This window comes from Eriocheir sinensis, chromosome 68, assembly GCF_024679095.1.
Source record: "Eriocheir sinensis breed Jianghai 21 chromosome 68, ASM2467909v1, whole genome shotgun sequence".
Taxonomy (NCBI): domain Eukaryota; kingdom Metazoa; phylum Arthropoda; class Malacostraca; order Decapoda; family Varunidae; genus Eriocheir; species Eriocheir sinensis.
This window is the reverse complement of record NC_066576.1, coordinates 4,378,326-4,401,123: the sequence shown is the minus strand read 5'-3', so window position 1 is coordinate 4,401,123 and position 22,798 is coordinate 4,378,326. Positions and strand designations below refer to the sequence as shown.

Sequence of the window (22,798 nt, the reverse complement as noted above, 5' to 3'; positions counted from 1 at the left end):
TCGTATATAAGACCCAGCAACACCACTTCAAATCAGTTCACTTCTCACCACCTCCACCACCACCACCACCACCACCACCACTACTACTACTACTACTACTACTACTACTACTACTACTACTACTAAAACAACAGTAGCAGCAGTAACAACAACAACAACAACGACAGCCAACTCATCGTATTCGCCAAGATGAAGTTCTACGTAAGATATTTTTCTTATTTTCTTTTTTCTTCTCGACATTTTCTTCTTCAACATTTTTTCTTTTTTTTCGATATTATTTTCCCTTTTCATATCAAACGCTTTTGTTCTCTCTCTCTCTCTCTCTCTCTCTCTCTAACGCCCTCCTCTCTCTCTGCCCCCTAACCTCCTCCCTCCCCAGACCGCCGCCCTGGTCCTGGCCCTCTCTCTCTCTCTCCCTCTAACGCCCTCCTCTCTCTCTGCCCCCACCCTCCCTCCCTCCAGACCGCCGCCCTGGTCCTCTCTCTCTCTCTCTCTCTCTCTCTCTCTCTCTCTCTCTCTCTCTCTCTCTCTAACGCCCCCTCCTCTCTCTCTCTGCCCCCCTAACCCTCCCTCCCCCCTGACCGCCGCCCTGGTCCTGGCCCTCTCTCTCTCTCTCTCTCTCTCTCTCTAACGCCCCCTCCTCTCTCTCTCTGCCCCCCTAACCCTCCCTCCCCCCAGACCGCCGCCCTGGTCCTGTCCCTCGCCGCCGTGGTCGCGTGTCACCCCGGCTTCGACTTCGAGGGGGACGACCAGAGCCACGACCAGACCGGCGAGGCGGGGAGCAACGTGGAGGGGAGCTACAGGTGTGTGTGTGTGTGTGTGTGTGTGTGTGTGTGTGTGTGTGTGTGTGTGTGTGTGTGTGTGTGTGTGTGTGTGTGTGTGTCCTCTATGCCCTCTCACTCTCCACCTCCCTTCCCCACTCATGTCCCCTCCAGTATCACACCCCCTTCCTCTCTTTGTTCCCTCCTCCTCCAAGTCCCCTTCCTCTCCACAACCCTCCCTCCCTTTCCATGCCCCCTCCCCTCCCAAGCACCCTCCCCTTCCACGCCCTCCTTCCCACACCCACACCCACACCCATCCCCCCCACACACACTCCATCTCAATCCCATTCCTTTCCCAGCCCCCTTCAACCCCCCCCCCCCCCGTGTGCCTCCCCCAGGTGGACGTCCCCGGAGGGCGAGGAGTTCTTCGTGCGCTACGTGGCGGACGAGCTGGGCTACCGCGTGATGGAGAGCAACGCCGTGCCGCACGACGCCGACGGCACCTCCGCGGACGGCAACCAGGGCTCCTTCAGCGGCGAGGAGGGCGACGGGGAGGGCGGCGAGAGGAAGTGAGGGGGAGGAGGAGGAGGGGGAGAGGAGGAGGAAGAGGAGGAGAAGAGGAGAGTGTTGTAGGATAGAGGAGGAAGGAATAAGAGGAATGTAAAGAATGGAAACGAGAAAAAGTGAAGAGGAAGAAGAGGAAAACAGGCAACGGTGTCAAGAGGAACTGAAGAAGAGGAGGAGGAAGAGGAGGAGGAAAGAAGACAACGGTAACCAAAGAAAGCGAAGAAGAAGAAGAAGAGGAGGAGGAGGAAGAGGAGCAGCTATTTATCTATTTATTAGCACTGTGATCCTATTTATCTATTGTGGTCTTACTGAACTAATGTAAGCCAACCCAGACCTTTCCTTTGACCCTCACGAGCACCAATAAACACCCTGGACTTACTGAGGCTGTTACTATGTCCCCTTGTTGCGCTCCACACGAGGACACGAGGACACTACTAGCGGCCACAGGCTGCACACGGCGCCCACTGGGAACAACAACACACAGAATAGACAACTCACAGACACACACACACACACAACACATATACAAGGAGTGGGTGTTTCCGTCCCAGTGTGTTCCTCTGCCTCACTCTCCTGTCCACACGACCACCGGCGGAGGGGTGTGAGGGACAGGCGGAGACATTGACGCCTGGCAGTGCGTGCTGACCCTGGACCCTTGCTGCTTGTTGCCTGTTGATGTCTTGTCTCTGCTCTGTAGGCTTGTATGTTTTCAGCTATCCTCAATAAACCGTTGATTATTATTATTGTTATTATTATTATTATTATTATTATTATTATCATTATTATTATTATTATTACACCCACGACCAGGGTTGGAGTAATTACACTTGAAAAATTTAATTACAATTACAATCGCAATTACTTTCAGAAACTTTGAATTACAATTATAATTATAATTACATTTGGAAATAGCAATTACATTGCAATTACAATTAAATCAAAAAATTCAATTACAATTACAAATACAAGGGATTGGGCTGCGAGGATGAACGCGGATCTTCGGCTCGGGCAACAGTGTCTGGAGGCGAGGAATCGAGCTGATAGGGTTTTATAATTTACTTCGATAAGTGTACCTAAGTAACAGAAGTGCTGAGGTCACACTCAAACTGTGTTTAGCACACCGCCCATTACTGCCGGTCCTATGTAGTGGCGGGGCGGCCGCCGCCGACTTCCCGAGTGTCACCAGCTAATTTAAGTCTCGTAAGCAACCCATCACTCCTGATGGACCAATACCACTTCCATTTTATGATTACAATTAAATTACACATAACCTCATCCTTTAATTAATTACAATTACAAATACTTACTTTAACTGCAGTAATACTGTAATTAATTACATTCAATCAAATTATAATTACAATTACTTCAACCCTGCCCACGACCGTAGGCTCCCCCTTCCTCGGCCATTCCCTCGAGGTCAGCTTCAACAGAATCAATCTAAGCGCTGATAGGCATGAATCTAGGAGCTGTTCCGTTAAGGCTAGTTTACACGGACGACAGTTTTGCCACGACATGCCACGACAAATGTCGTGACACAAGCTGGGCACGAGAAGGCCACGAGAAAAGTTGTCGCGCATCTATCGTGCCCTTGTCGTGCACGCCCCGTGCAGGTCGCGACAATTGCTTTTACACACACGAAAACGGGCCACGACAAGGGGCACGAGGGGCGTTTCAGGTGGCACGAGGCTGCCACGACAGTTCATCTTCTGCCACGACGGGCCACGGGGCGCCACGAGGTGTCGTGCCCTTGTCGTGAAGGGGCTACGAGGTGGCACGACAGAATGGGCACGACAGATTAACATTTTTCTCGTGGCACTGTCGTGACCAAATATTGAGCATGTTCAAAAATTTTCGGGTTGTCGCGACAAGGCCGCGGGGTGGCACAACAAAGTCACGAGGAGTCCACGGGCTGCCACGACAGTTGTATTTACACGGACACGAGGTGGCACGACAGTTTGTCGTGGCATATCGTGGCAAAACTGTCGTCCGTGTAAACCAGCCTTTACAAAGAGGAAGGGTGTGAGGGTGTGAGGGAGGGTGTGAGGAAGGGTGTGAGGGAGGGTGTGAGGGAGGGTGTGAGGAAGGGTGTGAGGGAGGGTGTGAGGAAGGGTGTGAGGAAGGGTGTGAGGAAGGGTGTGAGGGAGGGTGTGAAGGAGGGTGTGAGGGAGGGTGTGAGGGAGGGTGTGAGGAAGGGGTGTGGAGGAGGGTGGGTGAGGAGGGTGTGAGGGGAGGGGTGTGAAGGAGGGTGTGAAGGGTGTGTGGAGGAAGGGTGAGGGAGGGGTGTGAAGGGGGGATGTGAGGGAGGGTGTGAAGGGAGGGTGTGATGGAGGGTGTGAGGGAGGGTGTGAAGGAGGGTGTGAGGAAGGGTGTGAGGAAGGGTGAGGGAGGGTGTGAGGTAGGGTGTGAGGGAGGGTGGAAGGGTGGGTGGAGGGTGTGAAGGAGGGTGTGAGGGGTGTGAGAAGGGTGTGAGGGGAGGGGTGGAGGAAGGATGTGGAGGAGGGTGGAGGGAAGGGGTGTGAGGGTGGATGTGGGAGGATGTGAGGAAGGGTGTGAGGATGGGTGAGGGAGGATGAGGAAGGGTGTGGGGAGGGTGGAGGGAGGGAGGTGAGGAGGGTGTGAGGAAGGGTGTGGAGGAGGGTGGAGGAAGGTGTGAGGAAGGGGTGGAGGAGGGATGTTAGGAGGGTGGAGGAGGGGGTGTGAGGAGGGAGGTTCGGGAGGGTGTGAGGGAGGGTGTGAGGGAGGGTGTGAGGAAGGGTGTGAGGAAGGGTGTGAGGGAGGGTGTGAGGAAGGGTGTGAGGGAGGGTGTGAGGGGCAGAGGGAAATGCTGACGCCCATGGTTGCCGGCTCCCCTTTCCTCGGCCATTGTCCTCAAATCAGCCTCAACGCCTTCAGTCAGCCGCATCAGCAATCAGCGGGCGCCTATAATTTCTTTGTTCATTGCCCTTGCGCTGTTCCCTTTGCTGTACAATAAACCCGGACACGCTGCGAGCCTTCCATGAGCCACTTTTACGGGTCAGTGTTTGCATCCTACACGTCATTTGTCTCTGTTGGTCAGAGTTTGGAGCAGAGGCCGAGGAGGAAAGAACAGCAACGGACTGGAAGTTAACAGCGGCAAGAAAGAGTTCAGAAGTTGTCTTTGGTTTTGAGTTGGTAACACTACATACCTGAAGCCTGTTTGTATTTGAATTTGGTTTTGAGTTGGTAACACTACATAACTGAAGCCTGTTTGTATTTGAATTTGGTTTCTGAGTTGGTAACACTACATAACTGAAGCCTGTTTGTGTGAGGGTTTAGAGTAAGCCCGTAGAGCAGGCTGAGGAGGAGGAGACGGTTTTGATGGGAGGCTGAGGATGGAGGGACAGAAAGGACTGATGGTGATGAGAGGTTCCCGAGGAAGAGGCGGCCCTGACCTGAGGCAGGGGAAGCAGGGCGTTGTTAAAGTGCGTTACGCTGCGCTGGCCTGAGGAATTAAGGGGAGGGAGGGAAGGGCAGCCACGCAGTAAAGGAGGGGGGAAGGCAGGGCGTTGGTAAAGTGCGTTACGCTGCGCTGGCCTGAGGAATTAAGGGGAAGGAGGGAAGGGCCGCCACGCAGTAAAGGAGGGGGGGAGGCAGGGCGTTGGTAAAGTGCGTTACGCTGCGCTGGCCTGAGGAATTAAGGGGAGGGAGGGAAGGGCCGCCACGCAGTAAAGGAGGGGGGGAGGCAGGGCGTTGCTAAAGTGCGTTACGCTGCGCCGCGTGAGGCTCCCAAAACACAGGGACCCCGGGCCGTGTGTGTGCCCAGGGCCAGGACACACGCGGCAGTCAGTCAGTATGGTCTGTACTGATGCCCCAAGGGCGGGCCACGCGCACACCGACGCCCCGGGGACACAGCATGGCCGAGCTAACACTGCTTTAACGAGTATACGAAAACACGAATCTGTACCCGAGACCTTGCTCCGGGCCATGCAGGCACTGTGGCCAGGAGGGGTCCAGGGCCATGCCTATACTGTGGCCGCGAGGGAGTGGTCCGGTCGTTAGTCGTCATGGGTGTGGGTTCAGTGCGCGTCGGCGTGGTCGGCGTGGTCGGCATGGTCGCCGTGGTGGTCGTCGTAGTTGACCTGGTTGCCGTCGGGCACGGCGCCCCAGGAGCTGACGGGCAGCGCGTTGGAGTCCACCACGCGGTAGCCGTACTCGTCCGCCACGTACTCGTCCGCCACGTACTCGTCCGCCACGTACTCGTCCGCCACGTACTCGTCCGCCACGTACTCGTCCGCCACGTACGGTACTTCACGCAGAGTAGCCCCCCGGCCGGCTCACCTCTCACGTCCGCCCTTGCCGCCTCGCGCACACACACACACACACACACACACACACACACACACACACACACAAAAGTCACGCCAGGACCTTAACTTCTTTCCCTAGTGGCCTTGACCTCCTCCTCCTTCTATTGGTGGTGGTGGTGGTGGTGGTGGTGGTGGCTACTGATCGTATATAAGACCCAGCAACACCACTTCAGATCAGTTCACTTCTCACCACCTCCACCACCACCACCACCACTACTACTACTACTACTACTACTACATCTAAAACAACAGTAGCAGCAGTAAGAACAACAACAACAACGACAGCCAACTCATCAAGATGAAGTTCTACGTAAGATATTTTTCTTATTTTCTTTTTTCTTCTCGACATTTTCTTCTTCAACATTTTTTCTTTTTTTTCGATATTATTTTCCCTTTTCATATCACCCGCTTTTGTTCTCTCTCTCTCTCTCTCTCTCTCTCTCTCTCTCTGCCCCTAACTCTCCCTCCCCAGACCGCCGCCCTGGTCCTGGCCTCACTCTCTCTCTCTCTCTCTCTCTCTCTCTCTCTCTCTCTAACGCCCCCTCCTCTCTCTCTCTGCCTCCCTAACCCTCCCTACCCCCAGACCGCCGCCCTGGTCCTCTCTCTCTCTCTCTCTCTCTCTCTCTCTCTCTCTCTCTCTCTCTCTCTCTCTCTCTCTCTCTCTCTCTCTCTCTCTCTCTCTCTCTCTCTCTGCCTCCCTAACCCTCCCTCCCCCCCAGACCGCCGCCCTGGTCCTGGCCCTCTCTCTCTCTCTCTCTCTCTCTCTCTCTCTCTCTCTCTCTCTCTAACTAACCTCCCTCCCCCCAGACCGCCGCCCTGGTCCTGTCCCTCGCCGCCGTGGTCGCGTGTCACCCCGGCTTTGACTTCGAGGGGGACGACCAGAGCCACGAGCAGACCGGCGAGGCGGGGAGCAACGTGGAGGGGAGCTACAGGTGTGTGTGTGTGTGTGTGTGTGTGTGTGTGTGTGTGTGTGTGTGTGTGTGTGTGTGTGTGTGTGTGTGTGTGTGTGTGTCCTCTATGCCCTCTTACTCTCCACCTTCCTTCCCCACTCATGTCCCCTCCAGTATCACACCCCCTTCCTCTCTTTGTTCCCTCCTACTCCAAGACCCCTTCCTCTCCACAACCTTCCCTCCCTTTCCATGCCATCTCCCCTTCAAAGCACCCTCCCCTTCCACGCCCTTCTACACCCACATCCATCCCCCCCCCACACACTCCATCTCAATCCCATTCCTTTCCCCGCCCGTTTTTACCCCCCCCCCCCGTGTGCCTCCCCCAGGTGGACGTCCCCGGAGGGCGAGGAGTTCTTCGTGCGCTACGTGGCGGACGAGCTGGGCTACCGCGTGATGGAGAGCAACGCCGTGCCGCACGACGCCGACGGCACCTCCGCGGACGGCAACCAGGGCTCCTTCAGCGGCGAGGACGGCGACGGGGAGGGCGGCGAGAGGAAGTGAGGGGGAGGAGGAGGAGGGGGAGAGGAGGAGGAAGAGGAGGAGAAGAGGAGAGTGTTGTAGGATAGAGGAGGAAGGAATAAGAGGAATGTAAAGAATGGAAACGAGAAAAAGTGAAGAGGAAGAAGAGGAAAACAGGCAACGGTGTCAAGAGGAACTGAAGAAGAGGAGGAGGAAGAGGAGGAGGAAAGAAGACAACGGTAACCAGAGAAAGCGAAGAAGAAGAAGAAGAGGAGGAGGAGGAGGAGGAGGAGGAGGAGGAAGAGGAGCAGGTATTTATCTATTTATTAGCACTGTGATCCTATTTATCTATCGTGGTCTTACTGAACTAATGTAAGCCAACCCAGACCTTTCCTTTGACCCTCACGAGCACCAATAAACACCCTGGACTTACTGAGGCTGTTACTATGTCCCCTTGTTGCGCTCCACACGAGGACACGAGGACACTACTAGCGGCCACAGGCTGCACACGGCGCCCACTGGGAACAACAACACACAGAATAGACAACTCACAGACACACACACACAACACATATACAAGGAGTGGCTGTTTCCGTCCCAGTGTGTTCCTCTGCCTCACTCTCCTGTCCACACGACCACCGGCGGAGGGGTGTGAGGGACAGGCGGAGACGGTGACGCCTGGCAGTGCGTGCTGACCCTGGACCCTTGCTGCTTGTTGCCTGTTGATGTCTTGTCTCTGCTCTGTAGGCTTGTATGTTTTCAGCTATCCTCAATAAACCGTTGATTATTATTATCGTTATTATTGTGATTATTATTATTATTATTATTATTATTATTATTATTATTATTATTACACCCACGAGTCCACGACCGTAGGCTCCCCCTTCCTCGGCCATTCCCTCGAGGTCAGCTTCAACAGAATCAATCTAAGCGCTGATAGGCATGAATCTAGGAGCTGTTAGGCATTAAGAGGAAGGGGTGTGAGGGACAAAGAGGAAGGGTGTGAAGGAGGGTGAGGAAGGCGTGAGGAGGGTGTGAGGGAGGTGTGGGAGAGGAAGTGAGGGGAGGAGGAGGAGGGGTGTGAGGAAGGGTGGAGGGAAGAGGAGGGTGGTTTGGGAGGGTGGAGGAGGGTGAGGGAGGGTGTGAGGGAGGTGGAGAGGTGTGAGGAGGGTGAGGGGAGGTGTGAGGAGGTGTGAGGAAGGGGAGGAGGAAGAGGGTGTGAGGGAGGGTGTGAGGAGGGTGTGAGGAAGAAGGGTGTGAGGAGGGTGGAGGAGGGTGAGGAAGGGAGGAGGAGAGGTGTGGTGTGAGGGTGTGAGGAAGGGTGAAGGAGGTGTGAGGAAGGTGTGAGGGAGGGTGTGAGGAAGGGTGTGAGGAAGGGTGTGAAGGAGGGTGTGAGGGAGGGTGTGAGGGAGGGTGTGAGGAAGGGTGTGAGGGAGGGTGTGAAGGAGGGCGTGAGGAAGGGTGTGAGGAAGGGTGTGAGGGAGGGTGTGAGGAAGGGTGTGAGGAAGGGTGTGAGGGAGGGTGTGAGGAAGGGTGTGAGGGAGGGTGTGAGGAAGGGTGTGAGGGAGGGTGTGAGGAAGGGTGTGAGGGAGGGTGTGAGGAAGGGTGTGAGGGAGGGTGTGAGGAAGGGTGTGAGGAAGGGTGTGAGGAAGGGTGTGAGGAAGGGTGTGAGGGAGGGTGTGAGGAAGGGTGTGAGGGAGGGTGTGAGGGAGGGTGTGAGGGAGGGTGTGAGGGAGGGTGTGAGGAAGGGTGTGAGGGAGGGTGTGAGGGGCAGAGAGAAATGCTGACGCCCATGGTTGCCGGCTCCCCTTTCCTCGGCCATTGTCCTCAAATCAGCCTCAACGCCTTCAGTCAGCCGCATCAGCAATCAGCGGGCGCCTATAATTTCTTTGTTCATTGCCCTTGCGCTGTTCCCTTTGCTGTACAGTAAACCCGGACACGCTGCGAGCCTTCCATGAGCCACTTTTACGGGTCAGTGTTTGCACCCAACACGTCATTTGTCTCTGTTGGTCAGAGTTTGGAGCAGAGGCCGAGGAGGAAATAACAGCAACGGAGTGGAAGTTAACAGCGGCAAGAAAGAGTTCAGAAGTTGTCTTCGGTTTTGAGTTGGTAACACTACATAACTGAAGCCTGTTTGTGTTTGAATTTGGTTTTTGAGTTGGTAACACTACATAACTGAAGCCTGTTTGTATTTGAATTTGTTTTTTGAGTTGGTAACACTACATACCTGAAGCTTGTTTGTGTTTGAATTTGTTTTTTGAGTTGGTAACACTACATACCTGAAGCTTGTTTGTGTTTGAATTTGGTTTTTGAGTTGGTAACACTACATAACTGAAGCCTGTTTGTATTTGAATTTGTTTTTTGAGTTGGTAACACTACATACCTGAAGCTTGTTTGTGTTTGAATTTGTTTTTTGAGTTGGTAACACTACATACCTGAAGCTTGTTTGTGTTTGAATTTGGTTTTTGAGTTGGTAACACTGCATAACTGAAGCCTGTTTGTGTTTGAATTTGTTTTTTGAGTTGGTAACACTACATAACTGAAGCTGTTTGTATTTGAATTTGGTTTTGAGTTGGTAACACTACATAACTGAAGCTGTTTGTATTTGAATTTGGTTTTGAGTTGGTAACACTGCATAACTGAAGCCTGTTTGTGTTTGAATTTGGTTTTAGAGTTGGTAACACTACATACCTGAAGCCTGTTTGTGTGAGGGTTCAGAGTAAGCTCGTAGAGAAGGCTGAGGAGGAGGAGACGGTTTTGATGGGAGGCTGAGGATGGAGAGAGGGTTGGTAACACTACATAACTGAATCCTGTTTGTATTTGAATTTGGTTTTTGAGTTGGTAACACTACATAACTGTCGTCTGTCTGTGTGAGGGTTTAGAGTAAGCCCGCAGAGAAGGCTGAGGAGGAGGAGACGGTTTTGATGGGAGGCTGAGGATGGAGAGAGGGTTGGTAACACTACATAACTGTCGTCTGTCTGTGTGAGGGTTCAGAGTAAGCCCGCAGAGAAGGCTGAGGAGGAGGAGACGGTTTTGATGGGAGGCTGAGGATGGAGAGAGGGTTGGTAACACTACATAACTGTCGTCTGTTTGTGTGAGGGTTCAGAGTAAGCCCGCAGAGAAGGCTGAGGAGGAGGAGACGGTTTTGATGGGAGGCTGAGGATGGAGGGACAGAAAGGACTGATGGTGATGAGAGGTTCCCGAGGAAGAGGCGGCCCTGACCTGAGGCAGGGGAAGCAGGGCGTTGTTAAAGTGCGTTACGCTGCGCTGGCCTGAGGAATTAAGGGGAGGGAGGGAAGGGCCGCCACGCAGTAAAGGAGGGGGGGAGGCAGGGCGTTGTTAAAGTGCGTTACGCTGCGCTGGCCTGAGGAATTAAGGGGAGGGAGGGAAGGGCCGCCACGCAGTAAAGGAGGGGGGGAGTCAGGGCGTTGTTAAAGTGCGTTACGCTGCGCTGGCCTGAGGAATTAAGGGGAGGGAGGGAAGGGCCGCCAAGCAGTAAAGGAGGGGGGGAGTCAGGGCGTTGTTAAAGTGCGTTACGCTGCGCTGGCCTGAGGAATTAAGGGGAGGGAGGGAAGGGCCGCCACGCAGTAAAGGAGGGGGGGAGGCAGGGCGTTGTTAAAGTGCGTTACGCTGCGCCGCGTGAGGCTCCCAAAACACAGGGACCCATAAGAACATAAGAACGCAGGAGTCTGCAAGAGGCCGGTAGGCCTGTACGAGGCAGCTCCTCTGACCCTAAGCTCCCGTGTATCTAACCCCACCCAATATCGCTGTCCATGAATTTATCTAATCTATTTTTGAATGTGACAATTGTATTGGCACTCACCACATGACTGCTAAGCCTATTCCACTCATCCACCACCCTGTTAGTAAACCAATTTTTGCCTATGTCCCTGTTGAATCTGAATTTATCCAGTTTAAACCCATTACTTCGTGTCCTACCCGGTTCTCTTACCAACAAAACCTTATGAATGTCTCCCTTATTAAAGCCCTTCATCCATTTACAAACCTCGATCATGTCTCCACGCACCCTTCGCCTTTCTAGAGAATGCAAGTTTAACTGTTTGAGTCTTTCCTCGTATGACAAGTTTCTCAACCCCTGAATCATCTTAGTCATCCTCCTCTGCACCGATTCTAACATTCTGATATCCATTCTATAGTAGGGTGGCCAGAACTGAACCGCATAGTCAAGATGAGGTCTAACTAATGCTAAATATAGTTTGAGGAAGACTTCGGGGCTTCTGTTGCTTACGCTCCTTGAAATAAATCCCAGTACCCTATTAGCTCGATTTCTAGCTTGAATGCATTGTGCCCTTGGACGGAGATCACAGCTCACTAAGACCCCTAAATCCCTCTCGCACCCAGACCTGCTTATGAGAGTGTCATTTAAGCAATAGTTATGTGAGGGGTTGTTCCTTCCTACACTCAGAATACTGCACTTCCCTACATTGAACTCCATCTGCCATTTATCCGCCCAGTCATACAATCTGTTGAGTTCACCTTGGAGAATACTAGCGTCCTGATCCGACTCAATTACTCTACCGATCTTGGTATCATCTGCAAATTTACTAACATCACTACTAATTCCTGTATCTAAGTCATTGATATAAATAATAAACAAAAGTGGACCTAATACCGAACCTTGTGGGACCCCACTCGTAACACATCCCCAGTCAGATCTTTTACCATTGATTTGCACTCTTTGCTTCCTATTGCTAAGCCACGCCTTGACCCCGGGCCGTGTGTGTGCCCAGGGCCAGGACACACGCGGCAGTCAGTCAGTATGGTCTGTACTGATGCCCCAAGGGCGGGCCACGAGCACACCGACGCCCCGGGGACACAGCATGGCCGAGCTAACACTGCTTTAACGAGTATACGAAAACACGAATCTGTACCCAAGACCTTGCTCCGGGCCATGCAGGCACTGTGGCCAGGAGGGGTCCAGGGCCATGCCTATACTGTGGCCGCAAGGGAGTGGTCCGGTCGTGAGTCGTCATGGGTGTGGGTTCAGTGCGCGTCGGCGTGGTCGGCGTGGTCGCCGTGGTGGTCGTCGTAGTTGACCTGGTTGCCGTCGGGCACGGCGCCCCAGGAGCTGACGGGCAGCGCGTTGGAGTCCACCACGCGGTAGCCGTACTCGTCCGCCACGTACTCGTCCGCCACGTACGGTACTTCACGCAGAGTAGCCCCCCGGCCGGCTCACCTCTCACGTCCGCCCTTGCCGCCTCGCGCACACACACACACACACACACACACACACACACACACACACACACAAAAGTCACGCCAGGACCTTAACTTCTTTCCCTAGTGGCCTTGACCTCCTCCTCCTTCTATTGGTGGTGGTGGTGGTGGTGGTGGTGGCTACTGATCGTATATAAGACCCAGCAACACCACTTCAGATCAGTTCACTTCTCACCACCTCCACCACCACCACCACCACCACCACTACTACTACTACTACTACTACTACTACTAAAACAACAGTAGCAGCAGTAACAACAACAACAACAACGACAGCCAACTCATCAAGATGAAGTTCTACGTAAGATATTTTTCTTATTTTCTTTTTTCTTCTCGACATTTTCTTCTTCAACATTTTTTCTTTTTTTTCGATATTATTTTCCCTTTTCTTTTCATATCACCCGCTTTTGTTCTCTCTCTCTCTCTCTCTCTCTCTCTCTCTCTCTCTCTCTCTCTCTCTGCCCCCTAACCTCCTCCTCCCCCAGACCGCCGCCCTGGTCCTGTCCTCTATCTCTCTCTCTCTAACTCCCCCTACTCTCTCTCTCTCCCCCCTATATCTCCCTCCCCCCAGACAGACGCCCTGGTCCTGTCTCTCTCTCTCTCTCTCTCTCTCTCTCTCTCTCTCTCTCTCTCTCTCTCTCTCTCTCTCTCTCTAACGCCCCCTCCTCTCTCTCTCTGCCCCCCTAACCCTCCCTCCCCCCAGACCGCCGCCCTGGTCCTGTCCCTCGCCGCCGTGGTCGCGTGTCACCCCGGCTTTGACTTCGAGGGCGACGACCAGAGCCACGACCAGACCGGCGAGGCGGGGAGCAACGTGGAGGGGAGCTACAGGTGTGTGTGTGTGTGTGTGTGTGTGTGTGTGTGTGTGTGTGTGTGTGTGTGTGTCCTCTATGCCTCTCACTCCACCTCCCTTCCCCACTCATGTCCCCTCCAGTATCACACCCCCTTCCTCTCTTTGTTCCCTCCTCCTCCAAGTCCCCTTCCTCTCCACAACCCTCCCTCCCTTTCCATGCCATCTCCCCTTCAAATCCCCCTCCCCTCCCAAGTCCCCTTCCCTTCCACGCCCTCCTTCCCACATCCGCACCCACACCCATCCCCCACACACACTCCCATTCCTTTCCCAGCCCCTTTTACCCCCCCCCCCCCACGTGTGCCTCCCCCAGGTGGACGTCCCCGGAGGGCGAGGAGTTCTTCGTGCGCTACGTGGCGGACGAGCTGGGCTACCGCGTGATGGAGAGCAACGCCGTGCCGCACGACGCCGACGGCACCTCCGCGGACGGCAACCAGGGCTCCTTCAGCGGCGAGGACGGCGACGGGGAGGGCGGCGAGAGGAAGTGAGGGGGAGGAGGAGGAGGGGGAGAGGAGGAGGAAGAGGAGGAGAAGAGGAGAGTGTTGTAGGATAGAGGAGGAAGGAATAAGAGGAATGTAAAGAATGGAAACGAGAAAAAGTGAAGAGGAAGAAGAGGAAAACAGGCAACGGTGTCAAGAGGAACTGAAGAAGAGGAGGAGGAAGAGGAGGAGGAAAGAAGACAACGGTAACCAGAGAAAGCGAAGAAGAAGAAGAAGAAGAGGAGGAGGAGGAGGAGGAAGAGGAGCAGGTATTTATCTATTTATTAGCACTGTGATCCTATTTATCTATCGTGGTCTTACTGAACTAATGTAAGCCAACCCAGACCTTTCCTTTGACCCTCACGAGCACCAATAAACACCCTGGACTTACTGAGGCTGTTACTATGTCCCCTTGTTGCGCTCCACACGAGGACACGAGGACACTACTAGCGGCCACAGGCTGCACACGGCGCCCACTGGGAACAACAACACACAGAATAGACAACTCACAGACACACACACACAACACATATACAAGGAGTGGCTGTTTCCGTCCCAGTGTGTTCCTCTGCCTCACTCTCCTGTCCACACGACCACCGGCGGAGGGGTGTGAGGGACAGGCGGAGACGGTGACGCCTGGCAGTGCGTGCTGACCCTGGACCCTTGCTGCTTGTTGCCTGTTGATGTCTTGTCTCTGCTCTGTAGGCTTGTATGTTTTCAGCTATCCTCAATAAACCGTTGATTATTATTATTGTTATTATTGTGATTATTATTATTATTATTATTATTATTATTATTATTACACCCACGAGTCCACGACCGTAGGCTTCCCCTTCCTCGGCCATTCCCTCGAGGTCAGCTTCAACAGAATCAATCTAAGCGCTGATAGGCATGAATCTAGGAGCTGTTCCGTTACAAAGAGGAAGGGTGTGAGGGAGGGTGTGAGGAAGGGTGTGAAGGAGGGTGTGAGGGAGGGTGTGAGGAAGGGTGTGAGGGAGGGTGTGAGGAAGGGTGTGAGGGAGGGTGTGAGGAAGGGTGTGAGGGAGGGTGTGAGGGAGGGTGTGAGGGAGGGTGTGAGGGAGGGTGTGAGGGAGGGTGTGAGGGAGGGTGTGAGGGAGGGTGTGAGGAAGGGTGTGAGGGAGGGTGTGAGGGAGGGTGTGAGGGAGGGTGTGAGGGAGGGTGTGAGGAAGGGTGTGAAGGAGGGTGTGAGGGAGGGTGTGAGGAAGGGTGTGAGGGAGGGTGTGAGGGAGGGTGTGAGGAAGGGTGTGAGGGAGGGTGTGAGGGGCAGAGGGAAATGCTGACGCCCATGGTTGCCGGCTCCCCTTTCCTCGGCCATTGTCCTCAAATCAGCCTCAACGCCTTCAGTCAGCCGCATCAGCAATCAGCGGGCGCCTATAATTTCTTTGTTCATTGCCCTTGCGCTGTTCCCTTTGCTGTACAATAAACCCGGACACGCTGCGAGCCTTCCATGAGCCACTTTTACGGGTCAGTGTTTGCATCCTACACGTCATTTGTCTCTGTTGGTCAGAGTTTGGAGCAGAGGCCGAGGAGGAAAGAACAGCAACGGACTGGAAGTTAACAACGGCAACAAAGAGTTCAGAAGTTGTCTTTCGTTTTGAGTTGGTAACACTACATAACTGAATCAGACCTCTTCTATTTACAAGAATCCGTTTTAGATCACTGATCTGGCCGGAGAACCCGTGTTCTATTTACCACCGAGATCTGGATTCTCGTGATCTGGTGGATCCGGATCCTGATCTGCCTGATCCAGACCCCGAGGTGGGTTGTAGCTAAGACCAAGACCAACGGGACTCTCCAACGGGTCACCAGTACAGCAAGAGCAAGAGCCCACAGTCCAGCCAAGGATTGCCGGTAGAACGTTCTCGTCACTATCTTGGCTTCTTCTATCTTTCCTCCGGTCAAAGAAAGCTTGAAATAGTTGCGGTATGCACGGACCCTGCCCTGCCATTGTATGTGTGTGTGTGCGTGTACGCGCACGCTTTGTTTTGATCTGTCGCTCTTCCAGAGGCGTTCTATTTACCCAGAGCGAATCCAGATCAGATTCAGATCCGGGCCAATGATCCAGAGCTGATCAGTGTTCCAAATAGAAGAGGTCTGAAGCTGTTTGTATTTGAATTTGGTTTCTGAGTTGGTAACACTGCATAACTGAAGCCTGTTTGTATTTGAATTTGGTTTCTGAGTTGGTAACACTGCATAACTGAAGCCTGTTTGTATTTGAATTTGGTTTTTGAGTTGGTAACACTGCATAACTGAAGCCTGTTTGTATTTTAATTTGGTTTCTGAGTTGGTAACACTGCATAACTGAAGCCTGTTTGTATTTGAATTTGTTTTTTGAGTTGGTAACACTACATAACTGAAGCCTGTTTGTATTTGAATTTGGTTTTTGAGTTGGTAACACTACATAACTGAAGCCTGTTTGTATTTGAATTTGGTTTTTGAGTTGGTAACACTACATAACTGAAGCCTGTTTGTGTGAGGGTTCAGAGTAAGCCCGCAGAGAAGGCTGAGGAGGAGGAGACGGTTTTGATGGGAGGCTGAGGATGGAGAGAGGGTTGGTAACACTACATAACTGTCGTCTGTCTGTGTGAGGGTTCAGAGTAAGCCCGCAGAGAAGGCTGAGGAGGAGGAGACGGTTTTGATGGGAGGCTGAGGATGGAGAGAGGGTTGGTAACACTACATAACTGTCGTCTGTCTGTGTGAGGGTTCAGAGTAAGCCCGCAGAGAAGGCTGAGGAGGAGGAGACGGTTTTGATGGGAGGCTGAGGATGGAGGGACAGAAAGGACTGATGGTGATGAGAGGTTCCCGAGGAAGAGGCGGCCCTGACCTGAGGCAGGGGAGGCAGGGCGTTGCTAAAGTGCGTTACGCTGCGCTGGCCTGAGGAATTAAGGGGAGGGAAGGAAGGGCCGCCACGCAGTAAAGGAGGGGGTGAGGTAGGGCGTTGTTAAAGTGCGTTACGCTGCGCTGGCCTGAGGAATTAAGGGGAGGGAGGGAAGGGCCGCCACGCAGTAAAGGAGGGGGGGAGGCAGGGCGTTGCTAAAGTGCGTTACGCTGCGCCGCGTGAGGCTCCCAAAACACAGGGACCCATAAGAACATAAGAACGCAGGAGTCTACAAGAGGCCGGTAGGCCTGTACGAGGCAGCTCCTTTGACCCTAAGCTCCCGTGTATCTAACCCCACCTAATATCGCTGTCCATGAATTTATCTAGTCTATTTTTGAATGTGACAATTGTATTGGCACTCACCACATGACTGCTAAGCCTATTCCACTCATCCACCACCCTGTTAGTAAACCAATTTTTGCCTATGTCCCTGTTGAATCTGAATTTATCCAGTTTAAACCCATTACTTCGTGTCCTACCCGGTTCTCTTACCAACAAAACCTTATGAATGTCTCCCTTATTAAAGCCCTTCATCCGTTTATAAACCTCGATCATGTCTCCACGCACCCTTCGCCCTTCTAGAGAATGCAAGTTTAACTGTTTGAGTCTTTCCTCGTATGGCAAGTTTCTCAACCCCTGAATCATCTTAGTCATCCTCCTCTGCACCGATTCTAACATTTTGATATCCATTCTATAGTAAGGTGACTAGAACTGAACCGCATAGTCAAGATGAGGTCTAACTAATGCTAAATATAGTTTGAGGAAGACTTCGGGGCTTCTGTTGCTTACGCTCCTTGAAATAAATCCCAGTACCCTATTAGCTCGATTTCTAGCTTGAATGCATTGTGCCCTTGGACGGAGATCAGAGCTCACTAAGACCCCTAAATCCCTCTCGCACCCAGACCTGCTTATGAGAGTGTCATTTAAGCAATAGTTATGTGAGGGGTTGTTCCTACCTACACTCAGAATACTGCACTTCCCTACATTGAACTCCATCTGCCATTTATCCGCCCAGTCATACAATCTGTTGAGTTCACCTTGGAGAATACTAGCCTATACTGTGGCCGCAAGGGAGTGGTCCGGTCGTTAGTCGTCATGGGTGTGGGTTCAGTGCGCGTCGGCGTGGTCGGCGTGGTCGCCGTGGTGGTCGTCGTAGTTGACCTGGTTGCCGTCGGGCACGGCGCCCCAGGAGCTGACGGGCAGCGCGTTGGAGGCCACCACGCGGTAGCCGTACTCGTGCGCCACGTACTCGTCCGCCACGTACGGTACTTCACGCAGAGTAGCCCCCCGGCCGGCTCACCTCTCACGTCCGCCCTTGCCGCCTCGCGCACACACACACACACACACACACACACACACACACACACAAAAGTCACGCCAGGACCTTAACTTCTTTCCCTAGTGGCCTTGACCTCCTCCTCCTTCTATTGGCGGTGGTGGTGGTGGCTACTGATCGTATATAAGACCCAGCAACACCACTTCAAATCAGTTCACTTCTCACCACCTCCACCACCACCACCACCACCACTACTACTACTACTACTACTACTAAAACAACAGTAGCAGCAGTAACAACAACAACAACAACGACAGCCAACTCATCAAGATGAAGTTCTACGTAAGATATTTTTCTTATTTTCTTTTTTCTTCTCGACATTTTCTTCTTCAACATTTTTTCTTTTTTTTTCGATATTATTTTCCCTTTTCTTTTCATATCACCCGCTTTTGTTCTCTCTCTCTCTCTCTCTCATGCCCTCTCTCTCTCTCTGCCTCCCTAACCTCCTCCTCCCCAGACCGCCGCCCTGGTCCTCTCTAGCTCTCTCTCCCTCCCACTCTCTAACGCCCCCTCCTCTCTCTCTGGCTCCCTAACCCTCCCTCCCCCCAGACCGCCGCCCTGGTCCTGGCCCTCTCTCTCTCTCTCTCTCTCTCTCTCTCTCTCTCTCTCTCTCTCTCTCTCTCTCTCCCTCCCTCTCTCTAACGCCCCCTCCTCTCTCTCTCTGCCCCCCTAACCCTCCCTCCCCCCAGACCGCCGCCCTGGTCCTGGCCCTCTCTCTCTCTCTCTCTCTCTCTCTCTCTCTCTCTCTCTCTCTCTAACGCCCTCCTCCTCTCTGCCCCCTAACCTCCCTCCCCAGACCGCCGCCCTGGTCCTCTCTCTCTCTCTCTCTCTCTCTAACGCCCCCACCTCTCTCTCTCTGCTCCCCTAACCCTCCCTCCCCCCAGACCGCCGCCCTGGTCCAGTCCCTCTCTCTCTCTCTCTAACGCCCCCACCTCTCTCTCTCTGCTCCCCTAACCCTCCCTCCCCCCAGACCGCCGCCCTGGTCCTGGCCAACTGTAAAAATAACCCGAAATCTTTCTTCAGTTACATAAACAACAGAAAGGCGATCAAAAGTGGTATTGGACCTTTAACAAACAGCGACGGTGCACTAGTGACTGACAGCCAACACATTGCAAACCTCTTAAACAATTACTTTTCCTCGGTGTTTAATACTAACAGTCTTCCTCTCGCTACCACCAACACCAGTACTATTGTAAATCTCGAGCATGCATTGCCTAATTTTGAAATAACAACCGATGAAGTCCTTAAAGCTCTCCATTCACTTAAAACAAATAAAAGTCCTGGACCTGACAAAGTATATCCAACTCTGCTGAAAGAAACGAAGAGCGAAATACTCTCCTCCTCACAACCGTATTCAATATGTCCTTGCGACAAGGCATCGTCCCTTCAGATTGGAAAAAGGCTAACGTGACACCGATTTTCAAGAAAGGAGACAAAAAGTACCAGGTAATTACAGGCCCATTAGTCTAACTTCGGTTGTAGGTAAGCTACTTGAGGGCATAATTAGAGACAAAATTGTGAGTTACCTTGAAAGCCACTCATTGATTGGGGACTCACAACATGGCTTCCGAAACAAAGGATCCTGCCTATCAAACCTATTAACCTTTTATAACGACCTCTTCACTGTTTATGACGTAACCAAATCACTGGACGTAGTCTATCTTGATTTCCAGAAAGCGTTTGATAAAGTCCCGCATCATAAATTACTTTACAAATTAAAGCAAATAGGTATTGACGGTCAAGTAAACCAATGGATCGCGAATTTGTTGAGCAACAGACAACAAAGAGTAGTGATTGACGGATTTAACTCAGAGTGGGCGCCTGTCACTAGTGGCGTCCCTCAGGGCTCGGTCTTTGGCCCAGTGCTCTTCATTATTTACATCAACGACGTGGATGTTGGACTCAATAACCGCATTAGTAAATTTGCAGACGACACAAAGGTTGGTAACTCGGTTCTCACTGACGAAGACAGGCAAAGCCTCCAAGAGGATTTGCACAAAATTTCAGCTTGGTCGGATAGATGGGAGATGCCCTTTAACGTAGACAAGTGCCAGGTCCTTCAAGTTGGAACGAGGAATAAGAAGTTCGAATACGAAATGCGCGGCGTTAAACTCAAAAGCGTTCAATGCGTCAAAGACTTGGGGGTCAAAATCGCGTCAAACCTCAAATTCTCACAGCAATGCATCGATGCAGCAAATAAAGCGAACAGAATGTTGGGCTTCATTAAAAGAAACTTTGTATTCAAGAATAAAGATGTAATACTCCCGCTCTAAAACAGTTTAGTCAGACCCCACTTGGAATATGCGGTACAGTTTTGGTCCCCCCACCATGCAAAGGATATTGCTAAATTAGAAGGTGTTCAGCGTCGGGCAACGTAAATGATCCCTTCCTTGCGCAACAAATCCTACGAAGAAAGGCTTTCTACCCTTAACATGTTCTCTCTTGAGAAACGTCGCCTCCGAGGAAAACTGATCGAATGTTTTAAAATACTTAATGGTTTCACGAATGTAGACAGATCAACATTGTTTATGATCGATGATAGTCTGCGCACGAGGAACAATGGCGTAAAACTCAGATGTAGACAAGTAAATTCAGACTGCACAAAATTTTTCTTCACCAACGTTGTAGTGCGAGAATGGAATAAGCTTCCACCATCAGTGGTCCAGTGTAACACGATTGACTCCTTCAAAAATAAGCTCGACCGTCACTTCCTTCAACTTAATATCAACTAGAGAAGAAGTGCAACGTTTTGGAGTCTTCTGATTAATGTAAAATCACTTTGTTAAGGACAGACCACCAAGTCTGGACCATGGGGTCTGTGGTCTGATTTTCTATGTAAATCTATGTAAATCTCTCTCTCTCTCTCTCTCTCTCTCTAACGCCCACTCCTCTCTCTATCTCACGCCCCCTCCTCTCTCTCTCTAACGCCCCCTCCTCTCTCTCTCTAACGCCCCCTCCTCTCTCTCTCTAACGCCCCCTCCTCTCTTTCTCTGCCCCCCTAACCCTCCCTCCCCCCAGACCGCCGCCCTGGTCCTCTCTCTCTCTCTCTCCCTCCCTCTCTCTAACGCCCCCTCCTCTCTCTCTCTGGCTCCCTTACCCTCCCTCCCCCCAGACCGCCGCCCTGGTCCTGTCCCTCTCTCTCTCTCTCTCTCTCTCTCTCTCTCTCTCTCTCTCTCTCTCTCTCTCTCTCTCTCTCTCTCTCTCTCTCTCTCTCTCTCTCTCTCTCTGCCTCCCTGCCTCCCCCCCAGACCGCCGCCCTGGTCCTGGCCCTCTCTCTCTCTCTCTCTCTCTCTAACGCCCCCTCCTATCTCTCTCTAACGCCCCCTCCTCCCTCTCTCTAACGCCCCCTCCTCTCTCTCTCTGCCCCCCTAACCCTCCCTCCCCCCAGACCGCCGCCCTGGTCCTGTCCCTCGCCGCCGTGGTCGCGTGTCACCCCGGCTTTGACTTCGAGGGCGACGACCAGAGCCACGAGCAGACCGGCGAGGCGGGGAGCAACGTGGAGGGGAGCTACAGGTGTGTGTGTGTGTGTGTGTGTGTGTGTGTGTGTGTGTGTGTGTGTGTGTGTGTGTCCTCTATGCCCTCTCACTCTCCACCTCCCTTCCCCACTCATGTCCCCTCCAGTATCACACCCCCTTCCTCTCTTTGTTCCCTCCTCCTCCAAGTCCCCTTCCTCTCCACAACCCTCCCTCCCTTTCCATGCCATCTCCCCTTCAAAGCCCCCTCCCCTCCCAAGTCCCCTTCCCTTCCACGCCCTCCTTCCCACACCCACACCCACACCCATCCCCCCCACACACACTCCATCTCAATCCCATTCCTTTCCCAGCCCCTTTTAACCCCCCCCCCCGTGTGCCTCCCCCAGGTGGACGTCCCCGGAGGGCGAGGAGTTCTTCGTGCGCTACGTGGCGGACGAGCTGGGCTACCGCGTGATGGAGAGCAACGCCGTGCCGCACGACGCCGACGGCACCTCCGCGGACGGCAACCAGGGCTCCTTCAGCGGCGAGGACGGCGACGGGGAGGGCGGCGAGAGGAAGTGAGGGGGAGGAGGAGGAGGGGGAGAGGAGGAGGAAGAGGAGGAGAAGAGGAGAGTGTTGTAGGATAGAGGAGGAAGGAATAAGAGGAATGTAAAGAATGGAAACGAGAAAAAGTGAAGAGGAAGAAGAGGAAAACAGGCAACGGTGTCAAGAGGAACTGAAGAAGAGGAGGAGGAAGAGGAGGAGGAAAGAAGACAACGGTAACCAGAGGAAGCAAAGAAGAAGAAGAAGAAGAAGAGGAGGAGGAGGAGAAGAAGCTATTTATCTATTTATTAACACTGTATTCCTATTGGTTTAGCGTATAGCCTAGTATTGCTGAAAGAAAGACATCCTAGACCTTCCCTTTCACCCCTCACGAGAATACCAATAAACAACTATCTATGCACTGTACTAAGGCTATTACTGTATCTCCTTAAACCAAGAAATCTTAAATATCAATCGAATCAACTCCCCCAAAAATCATTAACCAAAAAATTATTATCAATGTGACCCCGTTCAAAACACGGACGCGCCCACAAACACCGAATTTCCAGGTTAACTACAGGTGTGCCGGTTAATAATATAGGTACTCTCCCTACACTGTGTTCCTATTTGTTTAGCGTATAGCCTAGTCTTGCTGAACGAAAAAGTCGTCCCAGACCTTCACCCCTCACGAGTGCCAATAAACCACTATGCACTGTACTAAGGCTGTTACTGTATCCCCTTGAGCCAAGAAATCTATACAACACATAGACACAGAGGCAGACAACACACATATGGCCAGACACATAGACATATACACAATACATGGACAACAAAGACACATATACACACAGACGCACAGACAACGGGTGAGAAAGCAAATATTGGACAAGGGGAAAGGAAAACACACACAGAGACACCTCGCCAATACATAGACCACACATA

The 22,798-nt window shown here is 52.5% G+C and overlaps 1 protein-coding gene across 12 annotated transcripts; it reads left to right on the top strand.

Annotated features, from left to right (window-relative positions):
- The first annotated feature begins 31 nt into the window (after positions 1–31).
- LOC126988183 (cuticle protein AM1199-like) lies at positions 32–22,556 on the top strand. 12 transcript variants are annotated; one of them, XM_050846066.1, is made up of 4 exons: positions 32–177; positions 12,587–12,601; positions 13,004–13,128; positions 13,461–14,018. In XM_050846066.1, the coding sequence occupies exons 2-4, from the start codon at positions 12,590–12,592 to the stop codon at positions 13,633–13,635; spliced, it is 312 nt and encodes a 103-aa protein (XP_050702023.1). In that variant the 5' UTR covers positions 32–177; positions 12,587–12,589; the 3' UTR covers positions 13,636–14,018. The 12 variants fall into 12 exon arrangements, with proteins under 12 accessions (XP_050702023.1, XP_050702025.1, XP_050702015.1 ...); XM_050846062.1 differs by lacking the exons at positions 12,587–12,601; positions 13,004–13,128; positions 13,461–14,018 and adding exons at positions 18,129–18,143; positions 21,250–21,374; positions 21,721–22,556 and having other exon boundaries at positions 39–177; XM_050846067.1 differs by lacking the exons at positions 12,587–12,601; positions 13,004–13,128; positions 13,461–14,018 and adding exons at positions 5,949–5,963; positions 6,461–6,585; positions 6,930–7,496 and having other exon boundaries at positions 42–177.
- Positions 22,557–22,798: the final 242 nt, after the last annotated feature.

Excerpts from the sequence above, each read along its gene's own strand:
- LOC126988183 (XM_050846062.1), top strand. Across the intron at positions 21,375-21,720 it reads AACGTGGAGGGGAGCTACAG|GTGGACGTCCCCGGAGGGCG; the intron begins GTGTGTGTGTGT and ends TGCCTCCCCCAG.